The 24347-nt window shown below is 47.1% G+C and overlaps 1 protein-coding gene and 1 long non-coding RNA gene across 2 annotated transcripts in view; one reads left to right on the top strand and one right to left on the bottom strand.

The window, feature by feature from the left end:
- Positions 1–3049, bottom strand: part of LCP2 (lymphocyte cytosolic protein 2) — a 54940-nt gene extending 51891 nt beyond the window's left edge. Inside the window, exon 1 of the mRNA XM_025867048.2 lies at positions 2755–3049. Coding sequence (XP_025722833.1) covers positions 2755–2832 — 78 coding nt within the window. The 5' untranslated portion in view covers positions 2833–3049. The remainder of the gene's footprint in view (positions 1–2754) is intronic.
- A 2621-nt stretch (positions 3050–5670) lies between these two features.
- Positions 5671–24347, top strand: part of LOC141369897 (uncharacterized) — a 50094-nt gene continuing 31417 nt past the window's right edge. Inside the window, exons 1-2 of the long non-coding RNA XR_012377265.1 lie at positions 5671–5947; positions 15747–15857. This is a non-coding gene — a long non-coding RNA (uncharacterized lncRNA). The remainder of the gene's footprint in view (positions 5948–15746; positions 15858–24347) is intronic.

The raw sequence follows: 24347 nt of genomic DNA, 5'->3' as shown, positions 1-24347 counted from the left end.
GAAAGAAAGAAAGAAAGAAAGAAAGAAAGAGAGAGAGAAAGAAAGAAAGAAAGAAAAAAGAAAGAAAGAAAGAAAGAAAGAAAGAAAGAAAGAAAGAAAGAAAGAAAGAGAGAAAGAAAGAGAGAAAGAAAAAAGAAAGAAAGAAAGAAAGAAAGAAAGAAAGAAAGAAAGAAAGAAAGAAAGAAAGAAAGAGAGAAAGAAATTGGAGGGGTTAAAAAAATCCAAAACATGACCTCTGTCCTCAGGGACTAGCATTCCAGACAGAGGATGAGCTACACATATCTAAGACAGTAAGACACAAAAGCCTGCCAATCTGCGTGGGCATCCCCAGCTAGGGCCCTGTAAATAGAGCAGGAAAAAGGGACTATCAAACATGAATTGGCCCCCCTCAAGCTGCTGAATGCTGCACACACCATATCTCCTTTAATTCTTTCAACAATCCCACGAGGGTATTTGCTGTTAGCGTCTCTATTTTACTGATGAGGAAGCTGAGGCTCAGAGAGGTGGAGTAACAAAGGGAAGTTCACCAAGCTAGCAGGTGGTAGAGCCAAGATTCCAACCAAAGGGTCTGACTCTAGAGCTGGCTGGGAGGTGTCTCCGAAGGGGACCCAGCCTCTCCGCTTCAGTAGAAATTGCACCTGGCCATGGATCCTTTGAATAGGATAGTTGATGACTAAGATCCATCCCCACATGACTCCATGGTCCATGGTCAGTTCACTTGATATTTTCTCCCTGGGGGAATTAAGGTGCCCAGGATTTTAAGGGCATCCATCTGCGTCTGTTGGGGATGGGACTTTCTGGATCACAGATTCCCTTTAATCTCATCCTACCATCGTTTTTCTTCCTTCCTTTTCTCTCTTTCTTTCTTTTTCTCTCTTTCTTTCTCTCTTTCTTTTTCTTTCTTTCTTTCTTTCTTTCTCTTTCTTTCTTTCTTTCTTTTTTTCTTTCTTTCTTTCTTTCTTTCTTTCTTTCTTTCTTTCTTTCTTTCTTTCTTTCTTTCTTTCTTTCTCTTTCTCTCTTTCTCTTTCTCTCTCTCTTTTGTTCTTTCATTCTTTCTTCTTTCTTTCTTTCTTCCTATGTCCAAAGAAGGAACCTGTCCCAGTGCTACAGATGTGTCCCAGGGTCTGGGGTCTCCAAGAAGGAGGCTCTCCCTTTCCCCAGCTCAGGCAGATGGCCATTTTCCTGAATCACCCTTGACCCATTGTCCATCTCCCTGCATTAAGGGGGGATTTGCCCATGGATTCTGCTGTTGCATAGCTGTTGTATAGTTTTTCTCACACTGAAGATGGGGCCTGTCTGGGCCTCTCAGTCTGTTCCCAGGATCCTCTCACCAATTCTCAATATTTTCTCCTTCCTTTAATTGAGCTAACATGCCACTTTATAGCATCTTGGCAAATTTCACCTTCTTGTCCTAACTTATTTGGTCTACATTTAAGAAAAATACTTCAAAAGTCAGTTGTCCCAACCACCTTTGCACCCACAGTGCTGAAACCTGTTTATTGTGACCTTTTGGAGGAAAGAACCAAAACGAGATACACACAAAGCAGCAAATAACAGGATCTGTGGGCCATGACTTTTTCATGCCACACCCGATTCTACATCTTCACATATCTCTTATTTAGGTGGAAGGAGAGCAGTGAGGCACTATATAGACCCCAGATGCCTATGTGTCCCAGGGAGTCCCATTCCACCCCCAGGAAAAACAGAAAGTTGACTTAAATGACCTCTAAAGTCTTGACTTTAAAACCTCATCTTTACAACCATCTACAGTGTCAACTGAATTCCATCCCAGCCTGCAGGGATGGGGCTGTTAGAAGATCATATGTCCCTTACAAGACTTCTTATCCCTTGAACAGGGATGGAGAGTCCCCGAGACGTGTGGCTTGGGATCTGCCCAAGCAGACATGTGACCTGTGGTCTCCCCAGCAGATGACCAAGCACCGGGGTCCTTGAGTGGCCCCTCCAGGGCTGGAAGGCAGGACAGTGACCCTCTCGTCTCAGGTCTGCCACAAGCTTGGCCTCTGACCCTGCTGGCAAAACTCTTCCTCTTAGGGGCCTCAGTTTCCCTCGCTGTCTCAACCGATCACAACCTGGAGCTTGTAGCAGTTCTCCCACCTGCTTCACAACACCCTCCTAAATCTCCAGCGAGATTCTGTTCTCTTACGTAAGGGCTTGAGGAGTCCTTTTTCAGGTCATGAGAAATGACTGCCCAGACATTCATCCTAGCCTTCTCCAGCCCTCCTGCCCTGCCTTTGCTTTCTCCCATACCCAGGGCTCCATTCACCCCTTTCTAGTAAGCAGCCTCGATCTCATTAGTGGTTACAGCAGTTCTGAGTCTCTGAGCATGGACTTTGAAGCCAGAAAGGGGTGACTGGAATCCTGCCTCTATCACATGTAGTCCCTGGGGCTTTGGGCCATTTAACCTCCCGGAGCCTACTTTGCAGCTGAGCCAAGAGGACAGTGATACTGGAGAGTGTTAAATGGGACAGTGCCTACAGAGTGCAAACTAAAGTGCTGGCACTTAGTAAGTGCACACCCATCTGAGGGCCTCCCTTCTCCCCAGAACTCATCACCAGGGACACTCAGGCATGTGCATCTACATAGCGCTCGCTCAACTGGTAAGGCTGCCGCGGGGTTGGAAGGTCCAATGCTCTACTTTACACCTCTCATGTTCTGCCCGGACCCCTTCTTCAAGCCTCTGCCCAGCCCACTGAGGGTCACCAGCGTCACCACCAACAAAAGAGCAAGGCTCACCTTCCTGAAATAGTCTGCAAGGCTGTCGGGGTCCCAGGCCAGGACATCTGAGCGAAAGGGCACGTTCTTCAATGCCATGGCTGCTCTCCCGGGACAGAACTCACAAGCGGAGCATGGGTGCTGCACCCATGGACAGAGAACTCCAAATCCACAGTGTGGAGGTGTCCTTGACTCTTCCAACTCCCAGTTACCTTCTGGAACCCCCTTGTTGGAGCACACGTCTTTTCTGCTGTAACCAGATCCCAGAAAGCAACGGCTTCCCCTGCGAACAAATATGGTCTCTTCTCAGAAAACGACTCAGCAAGTTTCCTTTACCACTTCCTCTGCTCGGCTCTAAATAAGTAAACAAGGAAGCCCAGCTCTGAGGGCTGGAGAGGTAGAGAGAGCGATGGAGTTGGTAATCTCCCCCTGGTCCTGGCCACCCCCACCCCATGGGAGGGACAGTGAAGGGGACTTAGACTCCAGTGTGAGCCCGAGTGTGTTTCCATTAAAACTCCTGGCACCCAGATATTTATACTGCCGTCTTACTTGGCTGGGTCTTCGCAGATGAAAATCTATTTTGACAGTTGACCTCAAATATACATAAGCGCCCACATCAGCAAACTGTGGGGGTAAGGAGTATGGCCTTTTAATGCTTTCCAACCATCTCTCGGTCTCTCCCAAAGGGATAACGTTGACATTCCTTCAGCCGCCGCCTCCGTAGAGTTACCAGAGGATTCTCGGGGAGTGAGCCGGGCACCCAGGGCTGAGAAAGGGGCTGCATCGGGCAGACCCCGGCTTCACTTCTGATGCGATTGTTTCCATCCTGTGCAACCTCACACAAAGGGTTTAAAATGGAGGAGTCTCAGTTTCCATATCCATAAAACAGGAAAACACGAATTGTCTCGTACATACCTAAACCTTAGATGCAGTTAACTAGACAAACTTAAAGAAAAAAAAAATCAAGAGCACACAAATAGCGACTGCTGTTGATGCTGCCACGGGCTCTCTCCGCTGTGGTTTCCCCCATAGATTCTAGTCACCATTGACTCCTCCACATCTTCTACCTGAAGAGTACATTCTCTGGAGTGGCCCTGTGGCAGGACATGGGTATCTGCTGCTCTCTGAGCTGGTCTCAGTCCCTCGCACTTCTCACAGTATGAGAACCTTATTGGCAGAGGGCAAATCCAGTGTATAAAAACAAATACATTTGTGCAACATCGCAGTCTCTAAACACAGGTTCTCCACTTTAGCTAATGCTCTGCGCGCCCACATACACACACAGCCCTCAGTTCTGATGCTTGAGGAAAGCATCAAGCTCTGTTGCACTTACTAAGTTGACACTACCTTGGTCCCGGAGGAGGTTAGTTCTTGAAGCCTTTCTGAGGGTAGCTTTGGCCATGCAGAGTTCCCATCTTACACACAATCTAAGGAGCCACTCTGACACTGCTCCAGCCTATAGGGGTTCTGCATTTCATTCCAGGCCCAGCACCTGGGAAACAGCCCATAGAATGTGGTACCAGGGGTCCTAGGGGCACCAGTCATCAATCGAGGCTGCCCAGCCAAGTGCTTTCTCCAGGGCCTGGGAGCTCAGCTCTCAATAACTGTGCTGTTCAAAAGCTCTGCCACTGGGGGAAGAGAAAGGATCCAGCACTTTCTACGATTGAAACTTGGTGTTTCAAATCACGGGAATAGTGGTCAATGATAAAAAGCTATTTGAAAAGAGAAGGATAGAGAGAAATCACTTCCTGGCAGGGCAGTCAAAAAAGACGTCGCGGGGGGGGGCCTGGGTGGCTCAGTGGGTTGAGCATCTGCCTTCAGCTCAGGTCATGATTTCAGGGTCCTGGGATCGAGCCCCACATCACATTGGGCTCCCTGCTCGGCGGGGAGTCTGCTTCTCCCTCTCTCTCTGCCCCAACTCCACGTTCGTGTCCCTGCTCCCTCTCTCTCTCTAAAATAAGTAAATAAATAAAATCTTAAAAAAAAAGGAGTTGTGGAATTAGCTGGAATTGAAGCAGGGCCTTGGAAAATGGAGAAGAGGAAGGACATTCTGCACCTGTGGGTGTGTGTGTGTTGACGTGTACTTTGTGAGCAAACAAAACACACAGCACTAGTGGAAAGGAATATTTAAGATCATTCTTACAAGTAGAAGCATTTTTTTTAATGATGTTCACTCCCACTCAGGAGAATAAATATCTACAGAAACACAGAAGTTGAATTAAGGTATAGCTAAAAATTAAGCTCCTTTGAAAGAACTCTCCAATAAATGTTGCCAAATGGACAATCCATGGAGCCCATTTCAAAGGGAGACATGGCTGGTAAGAAATGTGGATGACGGTGATGATGGAGAGAAGACTCATCCTGGGTGAAACTCCCGGAGTCCTTCCCGTGTGTCAGGGAGTAGGCTAAAAACTTCCACTAATTGTCTTATTTAATTATCCGCACTATCACCTCTCCTATTTCACAGAAGGGAAAGCCAGGGCTCAGAGAGGTAAAACTACTTGCTGCCTTGCACCCAGCAAGTAGGTCGTGCAGCCAGGTCTCATCTGGCGCCCACCCTCTCTGGGTCCAGGGCCCCTGTCCTTCCCTCTCTGTCACCTCAAGGCTCTGAGATGTTACGTAAATCACCCAGGTGGAGTAGGGATTCAAACCCAGCTCTGTCTCCAGACCCTGTGCTCTGTCCTACTCTATCAGCCTCTTTTCCATGAAGAGCAAGGGAGGTTGGCAATCTGGAGAAGTTACAAAAGGGATCCAGCACTTTCTACGAGGCCCTTGGCACCCCCTCCCCATACGACCACAGGCCCACTCCTCAGAAGGGCTCCTGAACAGACAAGAACAGGTGACTCGAGGGGAAGTGGGTTGCCTTAGACCTGGAGACTTCCCTCTTCCTCAGTCCTCGGTGATTTCCCAACACTCACAAATTTCACATCTCCCGTCTCTGGCCGAGGGTTCCAGAAGTTCTGGGGGCAGGGCCGGTTCATCTCCAAGAGAGGCTCAGGATGCCAGAAGAACCATACTGATCCTATGCAGGCCACCTCTCTTGGCCCAGTCTCAGGCTCCTTGCCTATGAAATGGAGAGTCGTAATAGCAGCCCCTGGGCACAGCCCACCACCGAGGGGATGTTGCAGCAATGAAGGCCGGACCAGCTTACACCGATCCTCTAACGGGCATCAGTCTTGGCTTCAAGCATGGAGCAGAGCAGAGAGAGGGGCAGGTAAGGTGCAGTGATGTAAAGCCATGGACTGGGTGGATATGCCCTCTCCCTCAGCAGGTGGAGAAAGCCAGGACTCATGAAGGAGTCAATGGAAATGTTAGCAGAGTCCTTCTCAGGCTTTGGGATATTATCTCCGGATTAGGAAGGGGCAAGGTCTCAGCATACAGTAAGAACGACACGCTGGTATAGGGAACAGGGTCTCGCGGGATAGGAATTTTACATGTGGGATCAATGAGCTTGTGGACAAGAAGGCGATACTTGGAGGGAGCGAGGTGTCAGAGTTTTCGATCTTAGGGACTAAAAGCAGATGTAGGAATTGCACACTGCAACCCAGAGTGGGGGATCTCCCCTGTTTCCCCCTGCCTCACCCCACCCCATCTGGACTTGAAGCCCCCTCTCTTCCCGCTGACCCACAGCAGAATGAGGTGGGGAGATAACTGTTTTCTTCCCAGTTAATTTGAGGGGTGAGAAAGATAAGCAATTCATTAGAAGAGACTTGGAATCTGCAGCTTCTGCATGCAGGGCAGGGGCAGGGTCTGGGGACTTGTCATGGGACCCCAAGAGAGAATGGGAAGTCGGCCTTTGGAGGGGAGAGTGTTGACTTCCTAGGAGAGGCCCCTAAGGCATTAGAAGGTGGGTAAGAGGATGTGCTTATTTGGATTTGATTTGTACCGAGGCTCTTGGCTAGGGAGAGAGACAAAAGTGGTGGCGTGTGACATGGAGAGGGTGACGACATGGGGCACTGTGGGCGATGGAGACAAATGCCCTTGCGTGGGGTGACCCCAGCCTCACCGCCACCAACATTTTATGGCTGCATGTACCACTCGAGGTGAGGTACTGTTAGAGTGAATTGCTGTTGAGCTTTCTTTAGAGCCTGGCTGGGTTTGCCTACAGAGGGAACAAGAACCACAGCTGTCACCTTCACAAGGAGGGGACAGTTTTCCCCTCCATCCTCAGAAGTCGGTAATGGAAGCGCCATCCGTGTGGAATCCTTCTGGATGGCAAAGGGCTCCACCCACACAAGAGGGTAGAGCAGGAAAGCCCAGAGGGGCCCTGACCACTGCCCTGGGCAGGGCAGCTCCACACACCCAGCAGCCATACACTGAGACACAGAATACGGTGATCCTGCCTCACAGTGGGTGTACCGGGGGCGTGGGGGCAGGGGGAGACAGGCTTTCCATGCAACCACCCTGGGAGGTACAGGGGCCATGCTCACCAGAGCTCCTGGAGGCTGCAGGGTGGGGAAGGTGGGGAGATGCTGGTGCCAGCCCACAGCTGCCCTTCCTCAGGCCATGCTGTACTCTGTCCCAACCGCCCTCGACACACGCCTGCCACCCCAGACTGGACACAGTCCTCACCTCCCCTATCCTGGGATACACACGAGGAGAGCAGGAATCAGCTGCTACATGCGAGACAATGAGGAGCAATATTTTCCACTTCCTCAAAGCTGACAAGTTCATTCTTCAAAAAAAAAAAAAAAAAAATACGTGTCTTTTTCATCCTCTCTACCTCTTTCTCTGCTGTTTTAACTGAGGTACCTCAGAAGGTTGAAAGTGGGTGGGAGGAAGTGCTTATTTGGACTTCCTGTCAAGCCTCCCTTTCTTGTCTGCCCTATTTTTGACTTCGGCAGCCTATCCCCAGATAGCTCTGCCACCAAGGGAAACTCCCCGGGTGCCCACAAGGGTGGGTGGGATGTGGGCAGGGGCAGGAGAGGGGAAGGCGGGCTTCTCATCTCGATAAAGGAGAAAAGGCGCTGCCCCCTCCTCGGGCAAGCTGCAGAGAGGCAGAGTTGGGGGAAGAGGTGGGATGAGTGCAAGAAAAGCAAAGGCAGTTTTACCCACAGCCCAGAAAAGGTAGATGTGGCCTCCTCCAGCTGTTTCCTCCCAAGGAACAGTGGTGGCCCAGGAAACACATACGTGCCCCAGGAGGAAGCAAAGATTTGCAATAAGCAAGCCCATCAGCCCAGCATGGATCAATTCCTTATAGCTCTCGGCCCTTTGGATCGGCACAAAAGCCCTCTGACTAGATGGCAATGCTCCCATTTTACAGATGCTGAGAGACCAAAATTTCTCTCGCCCACATTCCCAGAGCTAGTCAATGCAGAGCAGGAATGCCAGGCCAGGCCTGGGTGGATTTCCATCCGTTGTCCTGCTTGCACCACTTGTCCCTTCCGTCTCGGTAAGTCACTTAGCTGTTGACTTTCAGTCTGGATTTTCCTGCCTCACCTGTGGCCTTGGTGCTTGTGGCCCCCTCCTTATTTCTGGAGCTCCTGATGAGGGCTGCATTACTTGCCTTGAAAATATCAGTGCCCTGATAGTTAGCCCGCCAGTTTCTATCTGACCTCCCAGGTCTTTGACCCAGACGGAGCACATCTTCCAATATACTGTCCTAGAAGAGTCACCTTGGTAGACCTTTTCAGTCCTTCCCACCATACTGCATGAGTGTCAGAGCCTTCCTGTGAGCATGTTCCTGGAACGGACAGTGGGTCCCTTAGCAGGAGTGGGTTAGGGGTTTGAGGAGAAGGGGCTCTGGAAAACACATGCTATGTCTATCCAACCCTTCCACGAGACAGCAAGGGTTTCAGGGAAAGGAATGCTAGAATCTTACATGTATTATAGCATGTGATCCTTGTGAGTGCTCTTCGGGAAAGGGAGGTAGAGGATATATAACCATTTTACAGATTGCAGAGAAAGACTTGTGGAGAACAGAGGCCTGTCCATGGCCTCACAGGTCATCAGACATGGAATTTGGGATTTGAAACTAGATCAGTCTGACACTAAGACTCTTTCCACTGAAAGATGCGCTTTCCAAGCATGGAAGTTTTACTAGGTGAAGAGTTAGTATTTACCCAGAACACGTCATGCCAACCATATTTATTAGGCTATGAAAGAAAGATTATTCTGTCTTTGAGTGCTCCTAAAATAATGGATCTTGGTTTGCATATATTTTTCTCTAATCAAAAATGATATAAGCTTGGCAATTCTAACACTGGGTGAGTGGCACAGGCTCACAGAGCCCCTCAAATGTACACTACATGTAGGGAGACGTGCACATGGGGCCACAGCTCAGCTGGGTCAGGCTGAGTGGGGAATGGGAGGGGAGGCACTGGAGGAGAAGAGTGAAGTAAGGAAGGAGAGTGTCCACATTCATTCCAGCAGGGACCCTGAGGAAGCCTGCATTGCCCTGTTGGCGAGACCCCCAGGAATTGTCAGGTTTCTTCATGTTCCTAAAACCATCCTTAGGGGGTGACTGGGTGGCTCAGTCGTTAAGTGTCTGCCTTCAACTCAGGTCATGATCCCGGGGTCCGGGGATCGAGCCCCACGTAGGGCTCCCTGCTCAGGGGGAAGCCTGCTTCTCCTTCTCCCTCTCCCCCTGCTTGTGTTCCCTCTCTCGCTGTGTCTCTCTCTGTCAAAGAAATAAATAAAATCTTTAAAAAATATCCTTATAAATATGTGAATACCTTGTCTCCTTCTAATAAGTTACCTTGTTGCACAGAGTTGGGCTCTGTGGCTAGTCCAGTTCCGGCTGCTGTAACAAAACATCCATCGCAGACTGGGTAGCTTATAAACAACATAAATTTATTTCCCACAGTTCTGGAGGCCGGAAGTCCAAGATCAAGGTGCCAGCACTGTCATGTTCAAGTGGGAGCCCTCTTCCCAGGACATAGCCTGCATGCACCTTCTCGCTGTGTCCTCATGTGGTAGGACAGGTTAGAGAGCTCTGTGGAATCTCTCCCACCAGGGCCCTAATCCCTTTCAGGAGGGCTCCATCCTCACGACCCAAGCACCTCCTAAAAGCCCTGCCTTTTAACATCATCCAATTGGGTATTAGGATTTCAATATAGGAATTTGACACAAATATTTAGGCCATAGCACAATACAAAATCCATAACTCTCCCAGGATACATGGACCGTTCCTCTTTAATTTGGCCAAAAAAAAAAAAATATATCAAGGGGAAGAAAAAGAGGCTGGGGTAAGGATGGGAGCCATGGATTGGGAGGTGGGGAGGTCCCAGGCTTGAATTCTAATCACAGTAGTGCCCTCAACCAGGTGTCTGTCCCTGAGTCCTTTTTACAGATTCCTCATCTTTAAAAAAGGCTAATAATACTTAACATTCTTCTTGGCACTTTTGTGAGAAATGAAGTTGCTCATGCTACGTGTCTGAACTCTGGCCTGTAATAGAGATGCCATACCTTTGTTCCCTTTCCCCAGACAATTTCTAGAGCTTCGTTGCAGCTCTCACTTTCTATCATGCTTCTCAATAGCTGATTAATTTTCTGTCCATTTCTCTTTGGAGACAGAAACAAAAAAGATACCAATAACCAGATACAGGGGATTTATTTTGAAGAGCGTTCACAGATGATCATCAGAGGATGATCGTCTCTATTATCAGCTAAACTGGGACATTTGGAAAGCAGAAGGGATGCTATCAAAACTATTCCAGGACGGGGGGAAGCGTGGTCTGGGGCCAGCCCTGCAAACGGGTGCCCTACTCGCGGTCATCGCGCAGCCGTCCTGGTGCCTTGACCAGGTTTGGCCAGTCTTCTCTGAGTCTCATCTGCCCTTGTAAAACAGGATTCCCTCTGCCTTCCTCATCCTGGCAAATGGTGACTCTGTTTGCATCTAGCAAGAAATCAGAATCCCCTTTGCCACAGGCAGAATGTAATTTGGGTGGAGGCATGTTCAAGCATATGGCCTTGAGCCCAGCGCCTGTCACTGCCCAGCTGTTCGAGGGGGCTCCTCAAAGCCCTGCTTTAATGGGCCCTTACTAGGCCTGCAGGGGCCGGCCACTCGCTTTAAATACGGGAAACTACCAAGTTCACAGCTCTAAACTTAATGTGCAAAAAGCGAACAGAAGTGCTAGGTTTTCACAAGCTTCCCTCTCCCCTCCCCCACCCTACCAGTGTTCCCTGTCAATCTCTCACAGAGTTCATGGCCTCTCACAAACATCTCGGACTCCCAGACTGCAAGGCTGCCAATTTAGGAAGTCTCGCCAAAACAACTTCAAGGCCCAAATTCTGCCGAGCTGCAGCCTCCTCTGACCGAGGGCCTTTGTTCCTGTTTCAGGGGTTTCCTGTGTGAACCTAGGAACTCAGAGCGACTCAAGTCCATTCTGGAGACCTGCTAGAATGATCCCTGGGGTCCAGCCTGTCTTCCTAAGTCCAAGCCCTCAAAAGCTTAAAACCACATACCAATTCTCTAATGACAGAAGCTATGGGTGTCAAGACTCAGATTCTGGAATCAGAATAACATCTCTGAACCCCAACTCTTCCTCTGCAGCTATGTGACATTGGGCAACTCACTTAACTTCTCTGTGCCACAGTTTTCACAAGGGGACGGGGAAAGCTAAATAACAACATCCACCTCAGTGAGCGGTTGGGAGGCTTCAGCAAAAGAAAATCACAAACACAGAGTGAGGTGCCTGGCACACCATGCGTGTATGTGCTGATCCTCGCTGGTATTGTGCGCTGTTGGGAACTCATCAGCCTTACTCATCCCTCCCCAAGCATCCGCCCTGAGGGGCAGTTAGTTTCCATTGCTGTGAGTTCCCTAGGTTGCATGTAACCCCAGGCTCCCCTTATCACATGTGGGTGGTGATCAATTGCATACATTACTCCGTAATATTTCTGATGCAGACAGCAGAAGCAACAGAGTTGAACTTTCCGAATATTTAAGCATTAAGGACCTATGCTGCAGGCTCACAGGCTGGTAAGGCCAGGGGGACACGCAAGTGAGTGAAGAAAGCTTCATAGGAAAAACAGTAGCACAGTGAAATAACAAATGGCAACTTACTCTGGGCATTAGTCAGAAAGATGATGAGGAGGGGTGAAGTCTGGGGCAAACAGAAGAGCTCAGGTCAGGCTAATTGTTGCCATATTGTAATGAGGGTCTGCTTGTGCAAGATTGGGGCCCAGGGTCACCAGTCAGCAGATATTTACCCAAGGGAAACTAGAAAACTGGATTTTATGTCAAAAAAGGAAATTCAATCAATGTCCTAATCCCAGAATCCATGAATACGTTCAATTACGTGGCAAAGAGAAACTCATGTTGCTAATCAGCTGGCTTTTAAACCTCAGAATCCCAGAATATCTGGGTGGGCCCCATGTCATCACAAGGGTCCTTAAAAATGTCAGGGGGAGGCAGAAGAAGAGTCTGTGGAGATGTGACTATGGAGGAAAGGCATAGAGAGATGGGACGTTCTGGTTTTGAAAATGGAGGAAGGAGGCCACAAGCCAGGGAATGTGAGTGGTAGCTGGGAAAGTCTGGAAAAAAGATTCTCTACTAGATCCTTCGAGAAGGAACGCAGCCCTCTTTTTAGCCTAGTGAGCCTTGTGTCAGTTTTTACTTCCAGAAATGTAAGAATGAGTTTGTATTGTTTTGAGTCACTAAATTTGTGATAATTTTTCACAGCAGCAGTAGAAAACTAATATGCTGACTAACTTTTAAAAAACCATGTGGGCGGGGCACCTGGGTGGCTCAGTCGGCCTTTGGCTCAGGTCAGGATCCCAGGATCCTGGGGTCGAGCCCCTATGTATTGGGCTCCCTGCCTGGCCCCCGGGGAGCCTGCTTCTCCCTCTCCCTCTGCCTGCCGCTTCCCCTGCTTGTGCTCTCTCTCTCTCTCTCTCTCTCTCTCTGTGAAATGAATAAATAAAATATTAAAAAATCATATGGACCAAACAAACCACAAGTGTAGAGTACTTATGAGCCACTTCTGATTTAGAATCACTGAATGATGTATCACTTTTTATGTTGGAAGTACCTGATAACCCAATCACTGTCTGAGAGGTGCCCAAGATCACACCATAGTGACTCACACTAGGGATGTGGATTCCTAGAATAGCGTTCACGTGTGTCATACGTACTTATGCCCTACATCCACATAACTATACATGGTGGGAGAGAGAAAGAACTAGTGATTCAAATGGTGGAGGCCATTTCGCTGACTGTTCTATTCAACAACAAAAAATAAATGCCCCAGTGAGCTCCGGAAGGCCAACTATAGGCACTGTTTTCAGAACTCAAATCCTTTCCAAAAAAAGACTTCTTTCTAGACAAAAGGCTTTGTGCCGGATCCTTTCCTTGTCATTGCTGTCAACTTGGCTGCCACTTCCCAGACTGATGTTCCTGTTTTGCCAACCATTCACATTTCCTTCCTTCATCCATCCTTCCTTCCTTCCTTCCTTCATCCATCCTTCCTTCCTTCCTTCCTTCCTTCCTTCCTTCCTTCCTTCCTTCCTTCCTTCTCTTTCTTCCTTCCTTCCTTCCTTCCTTCCTTCCTTTCTTTCTTTCTTTCTTTCTTTCTTTCTTTCTTTCTTTCTTTCTTTCTTTCTCTTTCTTTTTCTTTCTTCTTTCTTTCTTCACATGTAATTTCTGAACAAATATGTCTTCTTTCAGCACCACCTACAGCATTGGTTTTCTGAGCCTGGGTCTGGAGTTGCTTTACATGCAAAGAATACCTACCAAGACCAGAGTTGAACCTTTGGGAAAAAGAACCAGACACTTGTAATTACAGAGTAGCAAAGTGCCCCAAAGTGGCAGCTCATGGGTGCCTTTATCTATGGGTGCTCTGTTGGGACCACAGTGCTCCCTGCTGCTCCCACCCCCAGAAAATGATCTTGAAAGCCTTGACCTGGAGCGTGTTCTCTTCAGTTCACCACAGTCCCTAATCCTCCCCAACTATCTTAGACAGGTCCCCTTCACTCATTTACATGCCCTGCCAAGGCCCCCAAAGAGTTTGAGTTTGTGGCAATTGATTTTTGTTCAAGTCCCACAGTCAACTCAGTTCACTTATTCATTCAAAAAATACTTATTGAGCACCTACTATGTGCTAAGAATATTGCAGGTAATGGGATTCTTCAGTGAACAAAGTCCTTGGATTTATGGAGCCTTATAATGATAATAAGAATGACAATGATCATGATGATTATGATAATTAATAAGCATTGAGTATATACTCTGTGCTAGGCTATGTCCTAAGTCCTTTATATGCCATATGTGGGTATAGAGATCCATAGATATATAGGTCTATATAGATATATATTGTAATAAAATTATATAATATTATATATATATATACACACCCATGATCACAACAGTCCTGTAAAATATTTATATCACCATAAAAATAAGAAAACTGAAGCACATAGAGGTTCCTTCCTTCTGTGGGAGACAGACATTAAAAAAGAACAAATAAGAGGCTCTAGGGTTCCACTGTCCCATATAGTAGCCACTAACCACATGTGGCTATTTAAATTAAAAATAATTAAAATGAAATAAAATTAAAATTTTAATTCCTTGGTCACACGCACTTCAAGCACTCAACAGGCACTTGCGGCCAATGGCTACCATTATGGACACAGAACGCTTCTGTCATCACAGAGTGGTTTTGGGTAGTGCTGGTCTAAAGTGTTGTGGTTAATAATGAAAGCTCCAGGATTTGAATCTTCCCTGACATTCTCCAGCTGGGAGCCTTGAGCACATTTCTTAACCTCTCTGTAACTCAGGTTATTGATCTAGAGCATGTAGTTAATAATGATACCATCTTCAGGGAGACTGAGCGAAGATAAATTAATTCTTGGATGTTTAGAACAGTGTCCAGCATGTAGTAACCATCTGATCGATTACATCTACTACTGTGAATATATAAAATGAGGGGAGTGATGAAGGCTATGAAAACAGGTAAAGCACAGTGAGGGGACAGAGGGTGCTGCTTGTGTGGACAGGTTGGTGAAGGTGGTTCTCTGAAGGAGGTGGCATCTGCATGAAGTCAGGAAGCCAGACTTGGGCAACCGGGGAAGGATATCTCGGCAGAGGACATGGGTAAAACCCCTAAGGCTGCAGAAACAGCAGCTTGGCCAGAGTAGCTGGGAAGGAGTGAACCAGGGAGAGAGGAGAAAGCCAGGCTCAGCCGATAGTGAAGGACCGCCATTTGCTCTGCGTGTGGTAGGGGCACCTGGCCAGTTTTGAGCAGAGAAGTGATGGGGACTGACTTACTTTTTAAAGGGTCACCAGGATCATGGGTAGAGAGAGGATTGTAGAGGCAGGAGTGGGGGCAGGGAGGCCCTTAGGAAGCTGCTGCAGTCACCAAACTTGCTGGGAGCATTGAAAGGAGCCGAGATGAGAAAGTTTCATACTCAAGGCAGCTCTGCCCACTGGCTGTCTCCTCTGCCTGGAACCCCCTTTGCCCAGATGACATCCTGGCTCACTCCCTTACTTCTTTAGGTCTTGACTCGCTGTTGACTGAAGTCACCCTTTTGGAAAAGACTCCCTGTCACCCTTCCCTACTGTTTTTTCTCCTTAGCACTCATCCCAAACTAAGATACAGCATATTTTCCTGGTTTTGTTTATAGTGGGCAGTAAACATGAGGCTAGAGATTTTTGTCAGCTCTGCTCATTACTGAATCCCCAGTGCTTACAGCAGTCCCTGGCACAAACTAGGTGCTTGAGAAATATTTTTGAATCAGTGAATCAATGAGTTAATGATATAAGGAAGGAACGAGAACGCGTGGCCATTGAGAAAACTGGAAGCTCAGAAAGGGGAAGCCATTGGCCTAAACCCACATGGCACTTAAGGACAGAGACTGTATTGGAGCCCCAGGCCTCCCACCCCTGGCTCCGGACACTCTCCAGCTCCCCACCGCCCCATATAGCTTTCCCTTTGTTCTCAGAGCTCCTGATGGGCATTTTTTTTCTCAATTCAGTTACCACTTTTCCTTTGACCCAGCTGTGTTTTTCCTTACTTCCCCCTTTTCTTCCAGACTGTGTTCTTCTATTTGGTTAACTTTCCCTTTTTCTGTAGGCCTGGCCCAACAGCAATATCTGGATTGTCATTTATGTCACGTGAGAGTAATGCCACAGGACGCCAAGATGTCCAACCTGGTTTCTCTACGGGGGCAGTCTACACAGTAAGGTGCACAGATAAGGCCCCATGGCTGGGTCATGATGGGGGAGTGTGGCTGGGGCAGCTCAGGTGGCTAAGCAACCTCCCTAGAAACATCCATGCTTCTGAGCAATGATGGTGGGTCATGAGTTTGTTCCGGTTTCTGCCCAGGGATTGTCCAGAGAAACCACACTCAGCCTGCTCTTGATTGCTGAGAGATCTGTCAGCTCAGCCTTTCCTTCCTGCGGTTTGATGGCCTAGAGGGTACTTAGAGCAGGTCATTCCATCTTCCCCTTCCTGCCTTCCCTTCCTGACCCATGCAGCTTGCCTGCTGGCCATTCTAGACTCTTACCCATCCCATCTCTGGTATAACAGCAAAATTCTTCCTTATTCTTTAGCATGCTAATAAAATTAAATAGCTACCTTTTAGCACTTACTCTGTATTAGGCCCTTTGCAAATCCACAATCCTTGCATAGCCCATTTTACAAATTGGAACCCTGGGCTCAGAGATTACTCCATGTGTAAGTAGTGGACTTGGGTTCAATCCTGGGCTTGTCCGTGTCTGATTCTGGAGCTTGTTTTCTTTCCCCCCAAACACAATCACCATTCATTCATTTATCTTTCATTCATTCGTTCATTCAGCAGTTTTATATCAAGCCATACTATGTACCAGGTACTGTTCTAAGGGTGAGATTATGGTGATGCACAAGACAGGCAGGGTTCTGCCCTCAGAGCACAATGGGAGAGAAAACAGTGAATGCAGCAGGAAGCCCATTTTCAGGAGGGATGATCGCTGTGGACTCGCAGAAACAAGCCAGTGTGTGAGAGAGCATAATGCAGGGGTCTTCTTGATTGGGTGCTTGAGGAAGGTGACCTCATGCTGATGGATACCAGACACAGCAGGAAGGAACCATGTCACTGGAAAGTGGGGGCCAGGTTGGGAAGGGGCCATGGGTTGGAGCAGGCTATCGGGAGGGTGGAGAGGTGCATGGCTGACCTTGGGGAAATCACAAGGTGGTGCAGGTCTCCTTAATTGCTAACTACGTAGGGGTGTCTTTGCCTCTCATCACCAGCCCTTCTTTGTTAAGTAGTATATTCCATCTCCCCTGTCAGGTTTAATGTCAAACAGCTCTTCTATTCTTGCCTCTCTTTTCTTTGGTTGGGTTCCCTAAGAGATTTTTCTCCTCCTGGCACCAGAGGCTGAGGAAGCTTAAAGCAACAGTAACAGTGGAGAGAGCCAAGAGCAACAGCTCCCTTGAGCTCCCCCTGGGGGCCTTTCTCCAAGATGCATGCCTCTCAGCCTCTGCTACCCCGGCCCTGCTCTGTCTCCGCCACACACACCTCCATTCTCCCTCCCTCCCCTCCCCTGCTACCCCCACCCTGCCCAGTCCCCTTCAGATCGAGGCTTGGTGGAACCCGATGTTTGACTTTGAGTTTTGTTGCCCTCTCCTCGCCCACCCGGCTTGTAGACCCCTCCTGGTTCTTCTCAGCTCTTGTCTGGTTCCCTCGCCAGGGCTCTAAGGCCCCATGACCAGACTCAGAGCCCCCAGAGCCCACTTACTGGAAATTACCCGCAGAATCACTTCAGATGACTCGATGCAAATTGAGAGCATCATCCTGTCCCCTCTATGAGAATCTGTAAAGTGCCCCTTTCCTAATTCTCTTCCCTGTCAATGTTGAACATCACCTCCTTTGGAAAACTTCCCTGAGCCTCCAAATGTGGGTTAGGGGTTCCTCCTAAATGCTTCCAGAGGGTGCTGCACCAACCCCTCCATCCACCAGGAATGGTCATCTGACTGCTTATCTCTGCCACTAGGAGGGGGTCTCCAAGAACGCAAGTCAACATGGCGTGTCTCTAGGAGTGAGAAGGGTGCCCGGCACACATGACTGAATGAGCCTTGTGAGATCCAGCTGGGCCACGTATGAGGCTGCTGCGGGCCTGCTGTAGGGACCTAGCAAACCAGAGTGTGCGTTCATTTCCATTTCTGACGTGTGTATATCCCTCTAGATTTGGTGACTCCAGTTTCCTCTCTGGTTTCTCCTAAAAAGTGAAAAAACTGAGGGATCTGTGGGCTCAGCCCAGGTTGGAGGGTCAGAAGCACATGTGTCAAGAGCCCCCTGTGATGGCGAGCAGGGAAACCAGACTTCCTATGACCAAATATAACCAAATGGCCTATGGGGATTTTTGCATCAGCAGGAAGGCTCTGAGACACCCCTGTTAGGTTGGTGTGAATCCCTGGCATTGTCTAGGGTGCTGAGCCGGTGTGAAGGCAGAGGTCTGGGAGATAGCCAGAGGGGCCAATAGGGGAACCGTGGCTTTAGACACATGGACTATTCAAATCCCTTCAAGTTGTCTGTTACCCTTGTATTTTATTTTGTTTGAACAAAGTTATGATTTTTTTCTATCTGCAAGGGTAAAACAGTTATTATGGAAACAAGGAAATGCAAGCAAGAAACAAGAATAATAAACATTAAACACTTAAAATTTTAATATTTCTTTTTTTAAAAAAAATTTCATACTGTGAAAATGGGATCACACTCTTCATACAATTCTTTATAACCTCTGTGGCTTTTTTTAAATATACGCAACATATTGTGAGCAACTTTCCATATGGTTGAATATCATCCCAGAGCAGCTTTTCAAATGGCTGCAGCATGTCCTGTGATATGCAGGTGCTAAAATTTATTTCAGTAATTTCCCTTGGTTGGATACTTAGGTTGGTTCCAAATTTCACTATTATAATCAACTCAGAAATGAACATTCTTTCAACTAAACTGCTACACACAGCCATAATTATTTCTTTAGGATAAATTGCTAGATGTAGACTTGCTTAGGTGGAAGATAGGAACTTTTATTACTTTTATTACTTATAACTTTTATTACACCTCACCCACTGCTCTCCACTAAGAAAGCTTTAAATTTGTCTCGTGACAGCAGGGTAGAAGGGTATGTATTGTCGCTTTGTGCCATTTCCTCCGACCAGGGCTGCCTTTGGTGTTCAGTCTGTTTTCACTGCGAAGGTAGATAGCGGGCCTTGCAGTTGGCCACAGGACCCACCTGGGAAAAGCCCCAGAGAAGCATCAATAATCTGGTTTATGCCAGGGAGGGCTGGTGAGAATATCAGCATCACACTTAAAACAATGATTTTATATTTTTTGTCGTTGTTTTTGTTTTGTTTTGTTTTGTTTTGTTTTGTTTTGTTTTTAGAGAGAGAGAGAGTTCATGAGGAGGAGGGGCAGAGGGAGAGGGAGAGAGAACCTTAAGCAGGCTCCATGCTGAACGTGGAGCCTGATCTCACAACCCTCCGCTGAGCAGGGAGCCCAATGTGGGACTGGATCCCAGGACCCTGAGATCATGACCTGAGCCAAAACTAAGAGTCAGATGCTTAACCAACTGTGCCACCCAGGCACCCCAAAACAATGATTTTTAAAATGCCATGATGGGGGGCTGAGCGCTGGGTGTGGAGCTGCTTGATATTCTCTCTTTCCCTCTGCCCCTCCCCTCCACTCACCTGCTCTCTCTTTTTCTCTCAAATAAATAAATAAATAAATAAATATCTTTAAAAATGCCATCATGGTCCTATCAAACAGCACAGAGGTTAATAGAATCTGGGATCACGCAAATCTGGGTTTGAATCTTGACTCTGACTTGGGCAAGACAGTACTGAGCCTCGGTTTTCTCAGCTATGAAGTGAAATCATAGGGCACCTGGGTGTCTCAGTCAGTTAAGCCTTCGGCTTCAGGTCATGATCCTAGGGTCCTGGGATTGAGTCCCGCATCGGGCTCCCTGCTCAGCAGAGAGCCTGCTTCTCCCTCTGCCCCCCCACCCCCACTCGTGCTCTCTCTCTCTCTCTCTGTCTCCCTCTCTCTCTCCCTCGCTCTCTCACACACACACAAATAAATAAATAAAATCTTTAAAAAAATGAAATGGAATCATAATATCACATCCTGGTGTGTTTAGTTGGGAATTAAATGTAATCAGGTGTTTAAAACCCACAGCACAGAGTACCAAGTGAGGCTTCAGCCCTTAGTAGCTGGAACTACTATTAAATAGGGCACAATAATTTGAGCCAATATAATAAACTGTTCAGTTGAGGTCCTTAAGAGACCTGTGAAACTGTTAAGAATGATTTCTAACTAATGTAGCAACTATTCTCATGGGAAGAGGTGCCCATAACGAGTTAATTTCCTTAAATATTTACTATATTCTGTTTTGTAATTCAGTGTTCTTGACAATCCCTGTGAAAGTTTATTTGGCTTAAGAGACCCTATTTTCATAAAGCTTGTCCTAGCAAGCCTTCTCCATGGCAAAGGAAAAGCTAAATGGGGTTTAGACACCAAGTCAAAGACTCCTTGTCTCATACCCTTGGCAAAATGCAGATCCTGGGGTCTCAGCGAAGGCCCCAGCTCAGGCCTCCAGGTGGGTCCCAGAGGTCCGTCTCATTAGCAAACTCCCAGGTAATCCTTAGACCTCGCTGGGCCCCTGACTGTAAACTGGCATTGGAAATGCTAGAAGGTGACCATAAACTCGATATTTGGAGACTTGTAGAAAAAAGGATGCCATTTTTGTTTCATTCTGGTAAAAACACTCACCAAAGTGTCATCTCTACTATATCCAGAAGAGAACATGGTCTTGGGTCTTTGAACAAAGATCAGCCCTTAGTTTTAAACCTTCTCTTGTGATGCTATATTTTTCTTTCCATCCTAATCCCACGTGTCGGGGGCCCTGGGAAGTGTGCCCTGGGAAGAGTTCAGAGTGCTGACCGAGCAGCATAGGCTCCACCTCCAACCCGGAGGACACCATCCTTCCGAAGGGATTGCAATGTCCTTCGGCAGTGTAAGTGCTGCCTCCCCCTGGCCCTGTCTGCAGAAGCCGTGTGTTAGAAAACGCTGTGTTAGTCTAGAAAAGAGAGAGTTGTGTTTTTTTTTTTTTTAAGATTTTATTTATTTGACAGAGAGAGTCACAGCGAGAGAGGGAACACAAGCAGGGGGAGTGGGAGAGGGAGAAGCAGGTTTCCCGCCGAACAGGCGGCCCAATGCGGGGCTCGATCCCAAGACCCCGGGATCATGACCTGAGCCAAAGGCAGCCGCTCAATGGACTGAGCCACCCAGGCGCCCTGGAAAAGAGGGAGTTTTTAAGTACAGTTCTACGCTGGCTCTTTCAAGTCCTGGCAGGAAGGTAACTGTTGTTTTTGTTTCGTTTCGTTTATTTCATTTTGTTTTGTTTTGTTATTGTTCTTATCTTTACCTCTCTTTATGGGTTTCCATATAACTGCCCAGGCCATGGAATTAATTCTTCAGCTACTAGGCACTCTGTCAGTCACCTTATACAAATTATTTCCAAATTCTCCAAGCAATTTGAGCCAGTTGCCACTTTGGGCTGCCCAGGGTCCCCACCCTGCTTCCCATGCATGCTTTGCATGTCACTTGGGGAACGCTCCCATCAGGGCGGTCACAATGGAAGGGGTGTGTGTTATGGGCCAGTTTTCCCTATCCGGGTCCCCTACTGACGTGGCCCATCAGACACTCTGTGCCAGGGTTTTGAGCTCTGAGCTGGGGATGCAAAGAGCAACATAGGTCCAGCTAGAACATCCGGAGCCCTGTGTGAGCGTCCCCTGGCTCCCGAGGTGGGAGACTGAGGCATGGGGGAGCCGCCTGGCCCTCTGGGGTCCCCTGGCTACTGCCCACTTCCCAGCCCCGTTTGCATCCCCTCCAGTTCTCTGAGCCTCCAGCCCCCTCAGCTGTTCGATGCATGTCAGCTGTTGGTCCAGGCAACATCTGTTTCTGCCGCTTACAATTAAACCCTAATCTGATCTCCCAAGATCCTTTTCCCTCAGTTTTTTTAATTGTATTTTGTAATTTGTAATTTTTATTTTTTTATTGAAGTATAATTAACATTCGGTATTACATTCATCTCAGGTGGACAATATAGTGATTCAATAATTCTACATGTTACTCAGTGCTCATCACAGTAAGCGTACCCTTAATCCCCTTTATCTTCCCCAACCCCCCACCTACTTCCCCTCTGGCAACCACCAATTTGTTCTCTGTTCTTAAGAGTCTGGGTTTTTGACCCCAGTTTACACAAAAGGAAATTGAGCTCTGTGTTATAGGTCTTTTGCAAAAAGCTCCCCTCTTGGAGAGCTCATGTCTCAAGAAATACCTAGTGCAGCCTGGGCTACTAGGCTGGACGGGGAGCCATGGTACCTAATTCGAGTGTGAATCTTTGGTTGGATTTCCTCACCAAGGCCTGCATCCTGGCTTACTTATTTCCTGAGTTGTGCATTCAGGGAGCCCAAATCCAGTGCTGCCCCCGCCCCCACAAAGGTAGAGTGGTATTGAGCAGAGTTCAACTTGTGTGGCGCACGAATCACTGTGACTTAGGACACAGAGGAACACACAGGTTTGACAAATGTAAGCACGCAGTGCCTCACACACATACTGCCGTGTGTGAGGAAAATACCCTGAACTCATCTAACTCATGATTTCGTGGGTGTTGTTCAGAAAAAGGAAAAGATTTTGTAAAGTTAAAATAATTAATTAAATTGAAATAAAATAATAAATAAATAGAAGTAATGGCAGTTAATCTTAAAGAAAACAAAAACCATAAGTGAGACGGGGGTCTGAAATTCAAGACTCCAGGAGCATGGGAAGAACCTCTGGGGAGCGTCTCAGGCCAAATTCTGGTACTGGATGTGAATCCAGGTACCACCTCTTCACTTGTGATGGATGATCTTTAAGCTTCTATTTGCTATTGGCCCTCTATCCTTTATCTGGAAGTACCACCAAAACCAAGCCTGGGCTGGACAAATAGGCTTTTCCATCTGGTTGTAATGAGCAAATGATAGAGGCGAACTGAGGTTTTACTGATTATATAAAGGGAGGGAGAAATGGGTTTGCGGAAGGAAGATGCCAATATATTTGTAAAGTTTCAATTTTTAAAACAAAAGGATTCAAAGCAAAATGGGCAAAAAATGGAGTGAGGGATACATTGGGATTTATCATCATATAATGTGTTCGAAATATTTAACAATAGTAATTAAGAATAAGACAGTCCTTAGCAAAGTGCTTGCCATAGAGAAAGCCTCAAAAAGTAGCAGTCAAATAATACAAATAATGCAAATACAAATCAAAACTCAAAGTGCACGCAGAAGTTAAAAGAAACCCTGAAGCAAGAGGGAGCGTGCTGGGCTTCTGGAAGAGAACGTGCATCCGCGAGGGAAGGAAGCCAGGGCCAGAGCACTGTAAGCTGTCAGACGCCAGAGGCACACTGCTAAGGCTGGCTTCAGTGCGGGGACATGCACTGCTGGTAGAGCATGGAGCAAAATGAGGTCCCAGCTACAAGGCCTGCTCTGTGACTGGGGACTGGATAGCAAAGCCCCTGGAGCTCTCTTATTGTTGGTGAGAACGCAAAATGGTACAGCCACACTGGAAACTAGTTTGGTGGTTTCTGATACCGTTAAATAGTCCCTTACCATGGGAACTAGGATTTCCATTCTTAGGTATTTGCCCTAGGGAAATGAGAACTTCTGTTCACACATACCTGTACATTAATGTTTATAGCAGTTCTGTTCATAGTTGTCAAGAAATGTAAACAAGCTGGACCTCTTGCTACTGGTGAATGGGTAGACAAATGGCAATAGGTCTACACCACAGGACACTACTCAGGCAGGAAGACAAGCCAACTATTGATACATGCAACATCTCAAAGGTATTATTCTGAGTGAAAAAAGTCGGTCTCAAGGGATCACATACTATGAGATTCCATACATATGACATTGTCAAAAAAACGTAACAGTGATAGAGAAGTATCAGTGATTGCCAGGGTCTAGGGATATGGGGGGAGGGGGGAAGAATACAAAGGGGTAGCAGAAGGGAGCTTTCTGGGGTGTTAGAACCTGTTCCGTATCCTGATTGTGGTGGTTGTCAACACACCTTGATCTTAAAGTTCATAGAACTACACACATAAAAAAGTCAGTATTACTGTGTGTTAATTTAAAACATAGAATTTTTTAAATCCTGAAGTAACCATGTACTTTGAAGGTTGTCAGCCATCACTACTAATGCTTCTGAATTGAAGCAGGAAGACCAAATGGTATAAGCCAAAGATCAGGCATTTCTTAGAAAATATCTAGAAATTACATTCATCCATCCAACCAGCCAGTCATTCTGGGTTGTTCTGACCAGCACACATCCAGGGCTCATGGGATATACAATATGATATAGATGATGGAAGACACAGAAAACGTGACAAAGTGTGATGAATATCAACAAAGAAGTATGTTGATGGCTGAAAGAAAAGTTCCTGAAGTAATTTCCACTTAAACAAGAATTTGCCAAATTCATATAAAATCCAACAGCTTTCAATTACTCTTCCCATTAGGCTGCACCCACACGGCTATTTCCACATTGGCAGAAAAATACCTAATTTTGCATATTTGCAAAATATGCAGTAGTTGTGTTATGTCGTATATCCCATATAAAATACAACATATCTGTCTTCAACTCCAAGTTCACTT

The sequence above is a fragment of the Callorhinus ursinus genome, unplaced genomic scaffold, assembly GCF_003265705.2.
Source record: "Callorhinus ursinus isolate GAN/ISIS: 27379988/994484 unplaced genomic scaffold, GSC_fseal_2.0 scaffold3, whole genome shotgun sequence".
Classification (NCBI taxonomy): domain Eukaryota; kingdom Metazoa; phylum Chordata; class Mammalia; order Carnivora; family Otariidae; genus Callorhinus; species Callorhinus ursinus.
This window is presented reverse-complemented; position numbering and strand designations above follow the sequence as displayed.